The sequence below is a fragment of the Pelobates fuscus genome, chromosome 11 (genome assembly GCF_036172605.1).
Source record: "Pelobates fuscus isolate aPelFus1 chromosome 11, aPelFus1.pri, whole genome shotgun sequence".
NCBI lineage: Eukaryota > Metazoa > Chordata > Amphibia > Anura > Pelobatidae > Pelobates > Pelobates fuscus.
The window spans coordinates 21,481,038-21,494,711 of record NC_086327.1 but is presented as its reverse complement, the minus strand read 5'-3'; the positions used below and the strand labels follow the sequence as shown (position 1 = coordinate 21,494,711).

The 13,674-nt window shown below is 42.8% G+C and overlaps 1 protein-coding gene across 2 annotated transcripts; it reads right to left on the bottom strand.

Moving 5' to 3' along the window:
• Nucleotides 1-946: 946 nt before the first annotated feature.
• LOC134578036 (zinc finger protein 85-like) lies at nucleotides 947-13,048 on the bottom strand. 2 transcript variants are annotated; one of them, XM_063437007.1, is made up of 5 exons: nucleotides 12,969-13,048; nucleotides 8,758-8,888; nucleotides 7,250-7,712; nucleotides 2,319-2,449; nucleotides 947-1,549 (listed from the first exon to the last, which is right to left on the bottom strand). In XM_063437007.1, exons 2-5 carry the CDS (start codon nucleotides 8,885-8,887, stop codon nucleotides 999-1,001), a joined length of 1,275 nt encoding a protein of 424 aa, XP_063293077.1. In that variant the 5' UTR covers nucleotide 8,888; nucleotides 12,969-13,048; the 3' UTR covers nucleotides 947-998. The 2 variants fall into 2 exon arrangements, with proteins under 2 accessions (XP_063293077.1, XP_063293076.1); XM_063437006.1 differs by lacking the exon at nucleotides 12,969-13,048 and adding an exon at nucleotides 12,715-12,852.
• Between the last annotated feature and the right edge of the window lie 626 nt (nucleotides 13,049-13,674).

Genomic DNA, 13,674 nt, shown 5'->3' with positions numbered 1-13,674 from the left:
GCACCCCAAAGAGCACTAAGTTTTAAGAGTTTAAATGAACACAGAGACAGAGAGAGACGAGTCACATTTGTCTATTTATTTTACAGTTCTGCCACAGCACTTTTCGTATGGTGCTTAAAAGAGACACTCCAAGCACCGAAAACACTACATTGTATTGTAGATGTAGACAAAAACAAGTCTCTTGCAGCGGTCGGACCAACCTTTCGATGGTCCTCATGTTAAGCATCATCAAACACAGAAGGATGATGCCAACTTTGTCAAATGCTTCCTTAATGAAAAAGTTTTTTTAAGTCAGAATGTTCCATTAATACTGCACTGCAAATAGCCATATTTGGAAAATGGATGGGTTTGGACTAGATCTTCCAGGTTTGGCAACAGATTCTTAAAGGAACATATTTATCACAGTTTATAAAAGTGTTTTGATTTCAATATAAATCAGCACTTTTGTAAAACATCTTTAAAATGTTTCCCCAGCTGTCTAACAGACAACCGAGGAGCTTTTCTTCTGCTCCCTCCCCAGCTAACATAAGCGGCAGGCACGCTGGGTTAGAGGGCGACTGCCTTCTCAATGACGTGTACTACAGCTCATTGAGAATCATAAGAAACCCGCGATCGCCCGCTCGCAGCTCAGGCACAGAGGCTTTGAAATGAGAAGATTCTGATTGCTGTGTTCACTGACAAACTGAAAGTCTTTGCTGGGGAAAGAGGAGAGGGCTTGCAGAGGGTGTAGACAGCAAGACTGTGGCTTTTGCAAGCTGTTTTTCATATACAACCAAAAAAACATGCTGAAATATACTCATGCATGTTTTCTTCAGGGGTATATGTACTAAATTGATAAAAAAAAAAAAAAGATATCGTGTTCCTTTAACCCCTTAAGGACCAAACTTCTGAAATAAAAGGGAATCATGACATGTCACACATGTCATGTGTCCTTAAGGGGTTAAGCTTCTGACCAAACTTGTCTTTGCAGTGTTAGGAGAGTTGTGGGATGCGTGGCACTACAGTTCCCCACGGGCATGTTGTATGTAGTGTTGGTGCAGATCTTCCTCCTCTGTAAAGTTTAGTCCACACTCTAAGCAGCTCATGTGGCTCTGCTCCTCATCCTGTGTCTCCGTTGGCTCCTCGGGTAGGTCTTTCTGGCTAAAATCTCCATAATGTTGCTGGAGCAGCATCTTTGTGCTGAAGCGGTGACTGCAATAGCGGCACTGGAACAGCTTTTTGCCCCAGAATGAGACCTGCTGGGGTCGGTCTCCGCGGTGAAGCAGCTGATGTTTCTCCAGGTTTAGGAGGGTTTGGAAACCTCTTCCACATACCCCACAGCGATACACAAAGACCTTTTCGGAAAGCTCAGACTGAGAATGAGCATTCTCACAGTGGTCTGTCAGAGCACTGCTGTTAGGGAAGGTTTTGTTGCACACCGCGCAGGTTGTTGAAGAAGGCGGCGTCTCCTGTACAGGTTGATTTTCCTTACTGTGTTGCAATTTCACGTGTGAGTCCTTAAACATCTCATCTTCCGAAGCGATACAACACTGAAGGGGGTCCCCAGCGCCTGCAAGCACACAGGGAGAGAGGAGGAGGGTGTTTTATGGACTGTGGAGAGCGGAGATTATGGCTGGAATATTGCAAAAGGAAATTTAAAGCACCAAAACAGCATCTAAGGCATTTTGCAGTGGTTATTGTACATAAATACTATAGGTACAGTACATTTGTTTTGTTTTTTGTCAAAACTATTCAGCTACGGACAGCATAATAAGTCAGTATGTTTCACTTTCTTATTTTGCGATATGAATATATCTATACAGGCAATCTCTACATTAAAGGGATTTGGCTCTTTGAATCACTGCTCCCCACTTGTGTTGATGAACTACCGGAGGAAGACTCCGAGCACCATAACCACTACAGCCTGCACTCTAGGCACCAACACTACTAAAAGTAACTGTAGGGGCTATGGTACATAGAATGTTCAATTAAACATTTTCTGTGCCATCAAACTGATACAGCAAGCAAGGAATCATGGGAACACAATCTAAAAGACAAAGCATCGAATACTCAGTTCACCTAGTAGAGCAGGGGTGCCTCCAAACTGCAACTCAATACTTATAATTATAGATGTGCAAGCTAAAATATTTCAAAGTTTCCCATTTTGACTGATGCACTTACATTTTGTTTTTGAACTATGCATTTACTAGCTAAACTGCTTCATATTTGAAGAGCACTAACACCACCAGATCACCTACAATGCCTATTCTGCGAGCGGATAAAATGTTGAGTTGTAAGGCCACATTTTGTATACCCCGCATTACCCAACAAGCCGATACCTTTGTGCAGGGTGACGCCAGGAGAACTGCCCTGCACGCGAGCACAGTCCATTTCATACAACTCTCTGCACGAAAGCTGTGGCTGGTTAATGCGTAGATCATCTTTATGTGGAACGCGTCGTCTGACCCTACTGTAAAAAAACAAAAAACAGAGCTTCAGACGTGTTTCAAGCACCATAAATGCGCAAATTTCCCTAAAAGCTTGGAGTTATTAATTCCAGCAGTTTGTGGTAATCCCTGTGTTTACCCAACTGGGCACATCTTAAATCCCGAGCACTGAGAGCAGCCAAAAACACAACACAATGGAGGTTATTTATCAAAGTGCTCTGAAAATGGTCTTTTATTTTTTGCGCTCTTATCTGTTTGCATTTATTAGCTTATTCTAAAAATGGTCTAAAAAGTAATTTTCTCTACCTAAATTACACCATTTTCCGAAGAAAAAGTGATAAATCTGTTGCTTCACTGAAATAATGGCGTATATAAAACAATGAAAGGTTATAGCGTAAATGAAGCACCAATAACAAGGCATATTCCTAAAATTGTAATAAAAAGTCAACATAACCTTGTACCATCACCAAATCCCTGTTAGCGATGGACATAAATACCATTGTCCCTTATTGATTTATTCAGGTACATAAATATTTAGAAGTGGTTCATAGTAACTAAAAAAGCTCTGATTCAAGGCCGCAGTTGCAATCATATCGCCTAAAATGATAGTGTCAGACTGGCCATTTCAAAGGCCAAATGTATGCATTAATGGGACACTATAGTCACCCAGACCACTTCAGCTCAATGAAGTGGTCTGGGCGCCAGGTCCCTCTAGGGTTAACCCTGCCTGATGTAAACATAGCAGTTTCAGAGAAACAGAGAACTGAGGGTGGGGGCACCCTCAGGGTACTATAGTGTCAGGAAAACTGATTTGTTTTCCTGACACTATAGTGATCCTTTGTATACATCACCAAAATTTACTTTTTCTATGTTATAGCACTTCAAGCACCGTACATACTCGGGCTCCTTGCTTACTATTTGGTGCCTATTTGTCCCTAAAGATTATGATGATGTCAAGTGGAAATAATTATGATAGATGGAGTATTCAGCACAAACAATACAACCAGAGAATCACTTTGCCTTGTTAGACAATACAAAAGCACATTAGGAGCATTATGCTTTGTCACATACCTCCTAATACAGGGCTGGATGAAACTGAGACAAACCTAGAATATATCGCCAACACAAGCCCATCACCGGTGACATGCAGCTGCCTAAAAGTGGTCTATTTACCTCAGGTCCTCAGATGGATTTTCAAGTCACTGAGATATAGTCATGTGTAGAGCAACATGAGGCCCAATTCAGGTCCTGACAAATCTGGGACAGTTGTCAGGTATGTTGCTCATGGGTACCACCCAATCTTGGGAGGTATGAAAATCGAGAGAGAAGCGGTATTCGATTTTGGGTTTCGGGGTGGCACTGACACAAAGCACTTTATTGCTGATATATGAATTCTGGAATTTTCTCAAACATGTGTCCTGGATTGACAGCCAGCCTTTCAAATTTGCCAAATCTGCCCATGTGTGTCCAAATTGGGACTGTACTGCCAAGTATAGGACACTTGGTAGGTATGTCTTCAGTTCACGGTATCTGTAAACCACGGTCACAATAATTCAGTTCATGACAATTTGACAAGCTTAGCTTCTGTGGCAGCTATGCAACTTATTAAGGGGTTAATAGGATCTGTAAGATCGCTTAAAAGAATATATTACATACAGCAGGACAGTCTGCTTTTGATGCAAACTTTTTATATTTTTAGCAGCATCTGTAAAGGAGCAAAATAACTCCCCAATCTGTAGTCTCAATGTGGTGACATAGGGATGCAGTGCCTTGTCTATCGTGACTGGTGCTTACTCGGCTCTGCATGATTAAATCACAGCCTAGCACCCCACAGAGCCAGTCTGACAACTCCAATAGGAGATCTGTGGGCCGTGTAAGTCTACAAATGACTGCTGACACTAATCAAACCTTTTTTATTATATGCTAGTGCTACTTATTAGACCTGGCAAAACAGATCAGAGTGATGGGGAGCAGAGTAAAACCTGCGATCCATGTGATATTCTATCTACAGTATGAAAAATCCCAGTACTCTCTAATACTCAGGGAAAAGGGAACATTGCATTGGAGACAGATTCACCGTCAGTTAGGTATATAATATGATTGTGAAAATGCCAGCAGATGTAAAAAGCAAAAGATGTAGTCTGAGAATCCCAGCATAGTGGAGAGAGATGGGTGCATGACATGGATTGTGGGAGATGGTGTTCTTAAATATCTTTTATATACAGATATTCTAGCAATGTCTAAATATTTAGGTGAAATAGTTATTTTCTATAAACCGGTACCAAGGCATGTTTGACATGATGGATGCACTTTAAAGGGACACTCCAGGCACCCAGACCACTTCAGCTAATTAAAGTGGTCTGGGTGCTGCGACCCTTTTCCACTTAGTGCTGCAATATAAACCATTAGTTCCAGAGAACTGCAATGTTTACATTGCAGCTCTAAGTCTGCCCTCTGTGGCTGCCTACCAGACAGCCACTGGGGGCGCTTCTGGAATCCAAACCGACCTTTGGTCGGTTAGCTGACGCTGGAATAATGCTTTCCTATGGGGAGGGCTAATGTGCGCATGCGCATTAGATCTCCCCAGCCAACGTCAGCAGAGCGTGGACGGAGCCTGACCCAGAGCCGGGGGACATCGGCGCTGGATTCAGGTTAGTAGCTGAAGGGGTTTTAACCCCTTCAGTGGCATGGGATGGGGGGTGGGAGGGAGAGGGGCACTCCAGGATTCTCTAGTGCCCGGAAAACAGGTTTGTTTGCCTGGCACTGGAGAGTCCCTTTAAATACAGGTCACGCAACACGCAGTTTAGATGAACTATTTTGGCTTAAAATGTGAAACTTTGAATCCTTTAAAATTCACAATATGGTAAATAACTCAGTTAACCCCTTAAGGACACACGACATGTGTGACATGTCATAATTCCCTTTTATTCCAGAAGTTTGGTCCTTATGGGGCTAAAGAGACACTCCATTGTCTAAAAAAAAAAACTGTTTAGTAGATGTACCTCAATGAAAACATGCATGTATTTAATTATGCTTTATTTCATTTAGGGGTTCATCTTAAAACAGCTTGCAATAGCTGCAGATCTCGCCCTCCCCTTGTTCCCCAGCACAGACATTCTGCGGCTGCCCAATCACAGACTTCCCAATGCAGCTCAATGAGAAGTCTTTGAAGTCAGGTGCTCTGAGCTATTGCTGTCTCTTGAGGTCAGCTCCACTGAGCTAAACAACCAGGAACTAAAGGGTATTGGGATCTGTTATCTGATTGTCAGCCAGAGGGTCTAAAAAGGTTAATTCAAAAACAACAAAAAACATACTCTGCACACACAAAGCACAGGATGTGCCTTTAAAGTGCAAATTACATTTTCATATACAGGCCGCACTATGGGATGATCAACGTATTTATATTTCCTTCCAAGTGTCTAAACGGTGTGTTATTTTCAAAGACAATATATGTCTAGAGAGCTTGCATTTCAAATCTCCTTACAGGAACTCCCTCAGAAAAAGCCCATGGATTTTATTCTTCTGCAATAATATGTAATTCACATGCCTAGTCATTTTCAGGGATTGACCTTGAATTTCATAATAATTAATTCAGTCTCAGAGTGAATAAGCAATACTTTCAGTATTCCACAATACGTTGACATATTTCCAAATTGAATTATGTTAACAGCGTAGAAGAGTTAAGCCCCCAGCTAAGGTTGTTTAAAGGAACACTCCGACTACAAATCAGTAGTGGAGGCAGGGAGTGACGACCAGAGGACCCCAGTCAAAAAGTCAAACCATTCCAAAACGGTCTGACTCCTTATAGTGAGGAGTGCAAGAGCACCATAGCAACTTCAGTGAGCTGTAGCAGTTAAGGTGCTCAGAATATTCCTTTAATTTCTTTCTTAATTTGTCTTTCGTATTCAGTGACTCATGTAAAACTGTTTGCAATAAGCTACATTGCAGTACGAGCACACATAAGACACAGCATATCAATAAGTTAATATGCTAAACAGGATTATTCACTAAAGTTTGAATTGTTATAAAATCCAAATGAATATCAAATTTAAAGCAGAACTGTCACTTTAAAAACTGTAATTTCTTTATGAAATACTAATTTTGACTGTGTTGGAATATCACTGAAATCCAAACACAGTCAAGAGATATACAGAGACACAGTAGGGACTACTTTGTTTCTGTATTTCTTCTCCCACTGAGTTTCTTGGACACAAGGCTGAGTCTAAGAGTCAATCCCGACAGCCGTCAGTCTTGCGGGACCCTCCATAGATCTCAATGCTGTCCTGTCACGTGTGCACGATAGTACAGCAGTGATGTCGGCGCCAGAGAGGATCCCGCCAGATCGCGATGCCGTGCCTAACTTTACCAGTCCCCCCACAAGCCTCCCCCAGGCAGTGCTGCCACCAAATGGTGAAAGTGCCGCATTAAGGCCACAATAGTCAAACTAAAAATACAGCTGACTGTTTTTTTATTTAGCGATTATGGTCTGTATTCTGATAATTCACTTGAAATTCCCAACATTTCACAAATCAGTGAATAACTCTTCAAGAAGTGCTTTGTTACAAATATTAAGTGGGAATACCATATAGGGATCACAGAGCATGTTGGGAAATAATGGCCAAAGACCTGGCTGTATTTTATACCAGGTACCCGAGGTCATATAGAAAATACTAATTTTAACAGCCCCTAGTACTTGTGCAAACTGCAGGGGACAAGCGAGTACAGACAGCAGGATATGCGCCACTACAGCTCCCCATGGGCTTTGCTGTGCATAGTGATTGCACATATTTTCCTCATCTGTAAAGTTCTGACCGCACTCTAACCGTTTCCTGTAGACATGTTCCTCTTCCTTTGTCCCTGGTGGTTCCGGAGGTAGGTCTTTCTTAGAACAATTTTTGTGATGTCGCTGAAGATGCGTATTTGTGCTGAAGCGACGACTGCAATAGCAGCACTGGAATAGCTTTTTGCCCCAGAATGAGACCTGCTGGGGTCTATCTCCACGGTGAAGCAGCTGATGTTTCTCCAGGTTTAGGAGGGTTTGGAACCCTCTTCCACATTCTGCACAAAAATACTGTGAGAAATTGTCGGGAAGCCCAGACTGGGAATGAGTACTTTCTACATGCTCTGTTAGCATGCTACTGGTATCAAATGTTTTGTCGCACATAGTGCAAGTGGTTGATGGAGGCTGGGATGGTGGTATCTCCTGATCAGACTGATTTTCCTTACAGGGATCCGGCTGTATATGTTCGTCCTTAAATATCTCATCATGTAAAGGTTCTCCAGCACCTGCAATAGAGTGGAGAATGGCATTTAAATAAAAAAATATTCCAGATACACATTACAACAATTATTGGTAAGGTTAGTCATTGGTGAGTTCCCCCCCCCCCCTTTTAGATTATAAAAATATAATGCTTTTGTAGTTGATTTAATCTGAAGAGTATCTCCCCTTTCCCCCTTGCTGTTGTACTCATCATCTATTGATCATAAATGTTTGCCCTTTTCATTTCTTTGTTAAAGGAACACAAAAATGTTTTACTGACCCTATAGGGTTAAAAACACCATCTAGCCCCCCAGGCCCCTCTAATTATAGTACAATCTTATCTTTATTGCAGTCTGCTGCTGCTGGCTCTGCCCCTGATCTGCCTGCTTGGCAGACATTATCAGAAGAGTTGATCTGAGCCAAACACAATGTTTTCTCATAGGAAAACACTGGATTGGCTGAGACTGACAAAGAGGCAGATCAGGGGCAGAGCCAGCACAAACCAAAAACAGCCCTGGCCAATCAGCATCTCATCATAGAGATGCATTGAATCAATGCATCTCTATTAGGAAAGTTCAGTAACTGCATGCAGATGGTGGAGACACTGAATGTCAGTCACACTGTGTGCAGCACTGCCCCAGAAAGCACCTCTAGCAGCCATATGAGAAGTGGCCAGTGGAGGTAATACTAGGCTGTAATGTTAACACTGCATTTTATCTGAAAAGACACTGTTTACTGAAAAAAGTCTGAAGGGAATGATTATACTGACCAAAACAAATACAATAATTTGTAGTTGTTCTTGTGACTATAGTGTCCCTTTAAATGAACACGCCAAGCAGCATACCCACTATAGCTTGCTGCAGTAGTTATGGTGCCAGTAGTGCCCTGGCACACCCCAATGTAAGTAAAAAAAAATTCGAATAATTTGACTTCTTACGTGGGGTACCTTTAAAATTGTTTAAGACTACTATGCCATATGTAAACAGGAAACAGGTCTCATCAAACATGTCTCATTTCCCACCTGCCAACTGGAATTATCAGGCCATATCTACATAACAGCCAAGTCAATACCTTTCTCCTGGGTGACGCCAGACGGACTGGCCGGCACACGCTCACAGTCTGTTACATACATCTGTTTGCATGGAGACTGCAGCTGGTCCACGCGTAGATCACCTTTACTCAGAATGTCTTGTGCGTCCATACTGTGAAGAAATATTAAAAATAACAAGCTTCAGTGTGGCATCACATGCCATTAACGCAACAATTTCAATAAAACGCTCAGAGCTACTCAATGTAACTGCTGTTCTACATCAGATCACTAATTACTAGTCACGGTTTATAGGCATTTCTTAAAGGGGATTTTGAGAATGTAAATGTAATGGTTTACATGACGACACACCATGCCAACAGACCTAAGTAAATAAATAAATTGAAAAACAAACACTAACACTTAGCTTTTATTATGATACGAAGATAAATAACACGCAGTACATCACATGTAGATGAAAGTCAGCGTGTAGATCCCCAAAAAGCTTAACGCCAGGAGATTTCCGCTGGCTTTCATCTACACATGATATTCCTGTGTATTGAATGTTTATCATTTTAATCCTCTTCTTTTAAACATAAGGCAAATACAAATTAAAAATAAATAAAAAAACAAACAAAAAAAACAATAAGCATAAAGCCTTCTGTGTTCATTAAAGGGACACTATAGGCACCCACACCATTTCTCTATTCCCTTAACCCTTTACATTGCAGGGTTAATACTGCCTTCAGTGGTTGTCTATAAGACATCAACAAGAAGCGCTTCGTGCTATTTCACAGAGTTTTGCTCCGTGAAACGATGCTGGACATGCTCACATTTTGCATGAGTACATCCAGCGTCTTCAAACCCTCCATAGGAAAGCAACTGAGTCAATGCTTTCCTATGGGGAAGGCCTAGCTTGCTGCGCATGTGCATTAAGTTCCCCCATCAGCTGTCATCCGAGGAGGAGCCCGACCCAGCACCGCAGGTAATCTGCATTTGAATCAGGTAAATGAAAAATGGGGCTTTTAAACTTTACATCATGTGGGATTGGGTTTGGGGGGTGGCAGAGAGCTCTAATAGTGTCCGAAATACAGCGTTGTATTCCTAACACTATAGTGTGCCTTTAAGTGTCAAAGATCATATTATCTCATTTAGAAATAAACTTAGTAAAAGCACTGTTTGTTGAAGAATGACATGGGAAGATGTTCATGTACCCAATAAATAGAGGCTCAGACACCTTTGAGGCACCATATACTGAAAGAGTTAATGATCCTGGTCCTTGGTTGTCGGTATATGGTGAAAACGTGTTACATATATCCTTTACACAGTTACATAAACAGCTAGATGGTAACCCAAAAATGAAGGGAAGTTGGTAAACTTATTGCCAAAATGATAGACAACTGGTAAACTGCAGTGATCAAAGAGAGGCTGGGATAACAAACAGCCCTACACACCTGGTTGGCAGGTCAACCCTTGTGTTGGGCGTCAGGCGACCGCCTTCACTGCCTAATCTGGCACAGTTTACTACTCTGCATCAGTGTTAATTTTGGCGGCAAATTTCAATTTAGTTTTAGTCCTAGTCTTTTGACTAAAAAGCCATTTTAGTTTTAGTTGTTTTTAGGCATCTGAATTGTTTTAGGTTTAGTCGACTAAATCTCAAAATGTTTAGTTGATTAAAATTGTTAGTCGACAAAATTAACACTGCTATGCATGTGTTTTGCTGTAAATCACAATTCTGATCAGGGAAAAACTTTAAAGGATCACTATAGGGTCAGGAACACAAACATGTATTACTATAGAGTGTTAACACCACCATCTAGCTCCCCTGGGGCCCTCATGCCTCCATACATATAGCAACACCTTACTGTATTCAAGCTTGAAGCTGTAACTCTGCATGCTGTTAGACTCAGAAAAACAAGCAGTCTGCTGACATCATCAGAAGTGATAGCCTGATCCAATCACAATGCTTCCCAATAGGATTGGCTGAGACTGACAAAGAGGCAGATCAGGGGCAGAGCCAGCATGATTCAAACACAGCTCTGGCCAATCAGGATCTCCTCATAGAGATGAATTGAATCAATGAATCTCTATGAGGAAAGTTCAGTGTCTGCATGCAGAGAGAGGAGACACTGAATGTTTGGATGCATTTTAGGCAGCAATGACCCAGGAAGGATCTCTAACAGCTATCTGAGGAGTGGCCAGTGAAGTTATCACTAGGCTGCAATGTAAACACTGCATTTTCTCTGAAAAGACAGTGTTTACAGCAAAAAAAACCTGAAGGCAATGATTCTACTCACAAGAGCAAATTCAATAAGCTGTAGTTGTTCTGGTGACTATAGTGTCCCTTTAAAAAGAGCACTTGAGACACATGAAGCACTTTAGCTTGCAGATATTTGGGGTCTGTCAGTTTACAAAGGAGCTGATCGCAATAGAAATATATATCTCCGAAACGCTTCCCAAATTGTCAGACTGCTGGGGGATTCTTCTACCGTTCGCTCCACAGAGCAATAATGTTGCCTTGTTTGTATGATTTTAGGGTTACATTATAACCACTTCAGCCAGCGGTAGTAATTTTTATAGTTGGAGTACCCTGGTGCTGTTCCCCGGTAATAGGGCAAAAGTTTGCCGTCTTACCTAGTCCTGCCAGGTCTATGATTTAGGCAGGTTTACAACATTGATCAATGCTGCTCATTTATTGGCTGGGAGTGGTAATTAGTGCCTGTGCATCGATATTTGCACAGAATTAACACTAGCCATCCCAGAACTTGTTCCAGGCTTGCAGGTGACACAGTTGGAGGTGAAGTTAAAAACCTCCAGCAGCAAAGGATTTTTAAACTTGGTATGAGCAGTATTTCACAGCCTCTATGAACACTTCAAATCACTGAAGTGGTCATGGTGTCTGGAGTAACCCTTTAATATGTGGAAGGACAGAGATCAGTAAGGATTCCATGATTTCCTCCCCGTGGCATATAAATGTTACATACTAGGGGATGGCATTGTCATGTTGCCTGTCACCGTGAACAAGTGATTATATATCCAGGGAACATAGCAGAACTGGCAAGCCAAGCTCCAGTGCACCTAGAAATTATACATCCTCCTCCAACTATTCATACTGAGGCCTTACTCATACTCAGCTCATGTATTCAGTGAGTGCCCGGGGCACACGGAGAGGGTAACTCAGCCTTTCTCACACTAAGCTCATGTACTCAGTGAGTGCCCGGGGCACACGGAGAGGGTAACTCAGCCTTTCTCACACTAAGCTCATGTACTCAGTGAGTGCCCGGGGCACACGGAGAGGGTAACTCAGCCTTTCTCACACTGAGCTCATGTACTCAGTGAGTGCCCAGAGAGGGTAACTCAGCCTTACTCACACTAAGATCATGTACTCAGTGAGTGCCCAGGGCACACAGAGAGGGTAACTCAGCTCTTCTCACACTAAGCTCATGTACTCTGTGAGTGCCCAGGGCACACAAAGAGGGTAACTCAGCCTTACTCACACTAAGCTCATGTACTCTGTGAGTGCCCAGAGCACACAGAGAGGGTAACTCAGCTCTTCTCACACTAAGCTCATGTACTCAGTGAGTGCCCAGAGCACACAGAGAGGGTAACTCAGCCTTTCTCACACTGAGCTCATGTACTCAGTGAGTGCCCAGAGAGCACAGAGAGGGTAACTCAGCCTCACACACAATAAGCTCATGTACTCAGTGAGTGCCCAGAGCACACAGAGAGGGTAACTCAGCCTTACTCACACTAAGCTCATGTACTCAGTGAGTGCCCAGAGCACACAGAGAGGGTAACTCAGCCTTACTCACACTAAGCTCATGTACTCAGTGAGTGCCCAGAGCACACAGAGAGGGTAACTCAGCCTTACTCACACTAAGCTAATGCACTCAGTGAGTGCCCAGGGCACACAGAGAGGGTAACTCAGCCTTACTCACACTAAGCTCATGTACTCAGTGAGTGCCCAGGGCACACAGAGGGGGTAACTCAGCCTTACTCACACTAAGCTCATGTACTCTGTGAGTGCCCGGGGTATGCTAAACACTAACTCCTTGCACTCAGTGAGTGGGTCTGACACAGAGGTGACCAGGAGGTAGAGGCAGTTCTCCTACACACTGAGTGTAGTCTAATAATAACAGACAGTGTGATGGGCTCCATGAGGAAGTGTGAGTCTCCAAACACGTGCAGACTATAAGCCCCCACTCTCCCCTCCCCCCGACCTCTTACGTCACAGTTATGACGTCAAGCACCTCACCTGGCCTGAATATGACTCAATTCATCACGCTTTTGTTCGATCGCTGCCTGCCCTGCTCAGCTGCTGCACCGGAACGGAAACCTTTCCCAGGCACACACAGAGGCCGGGCAGGCAGCACCCAGCGCGGCCATGTTGGTTTTGGGCAAGGATGTTCCCAATTCCTTAACTTGATTGATTTATTTATTTATTTGTCTGTGTTTTCAGTAGCTCTCATAGATGGCGGTGAGGAAATATATCCTGCGTGGGATCACACGCCCACTATCTTCAACCTACAAAATATTAGCTGGATGTGATGGGAGTTGTTACCAATATAAAGTACACCACCCCCACTCATGAAACTGAATGTGATGGTAGAAACTAATGTCATGCCACTAGTTACTGGCTTATATAGATACTGTTAGCCCTAATCATAGGCCTGTACAAGAGGTGTACCCTGACTGGCTAATAGAGATACTGTTAGCACCTAATCATAGGCCTGCACAAGAGGTGTACCCTGACTGATAGAGATACTGTTAGCACCTAATCATAGGCCTGTACAAGAGGTGTGCCCTCACTGACTAATAGAGATACTGTTAGCACCTAATCATAGGCCTGTACAAGAGGTGTGCCCTCACTGACTAATAGAGATACTGTTAGCACCTAATCATAGGCCTGTACAAGAGGTGTGCCCTCACTGACTAATAGAGATACTGTTAGCACCTAATCA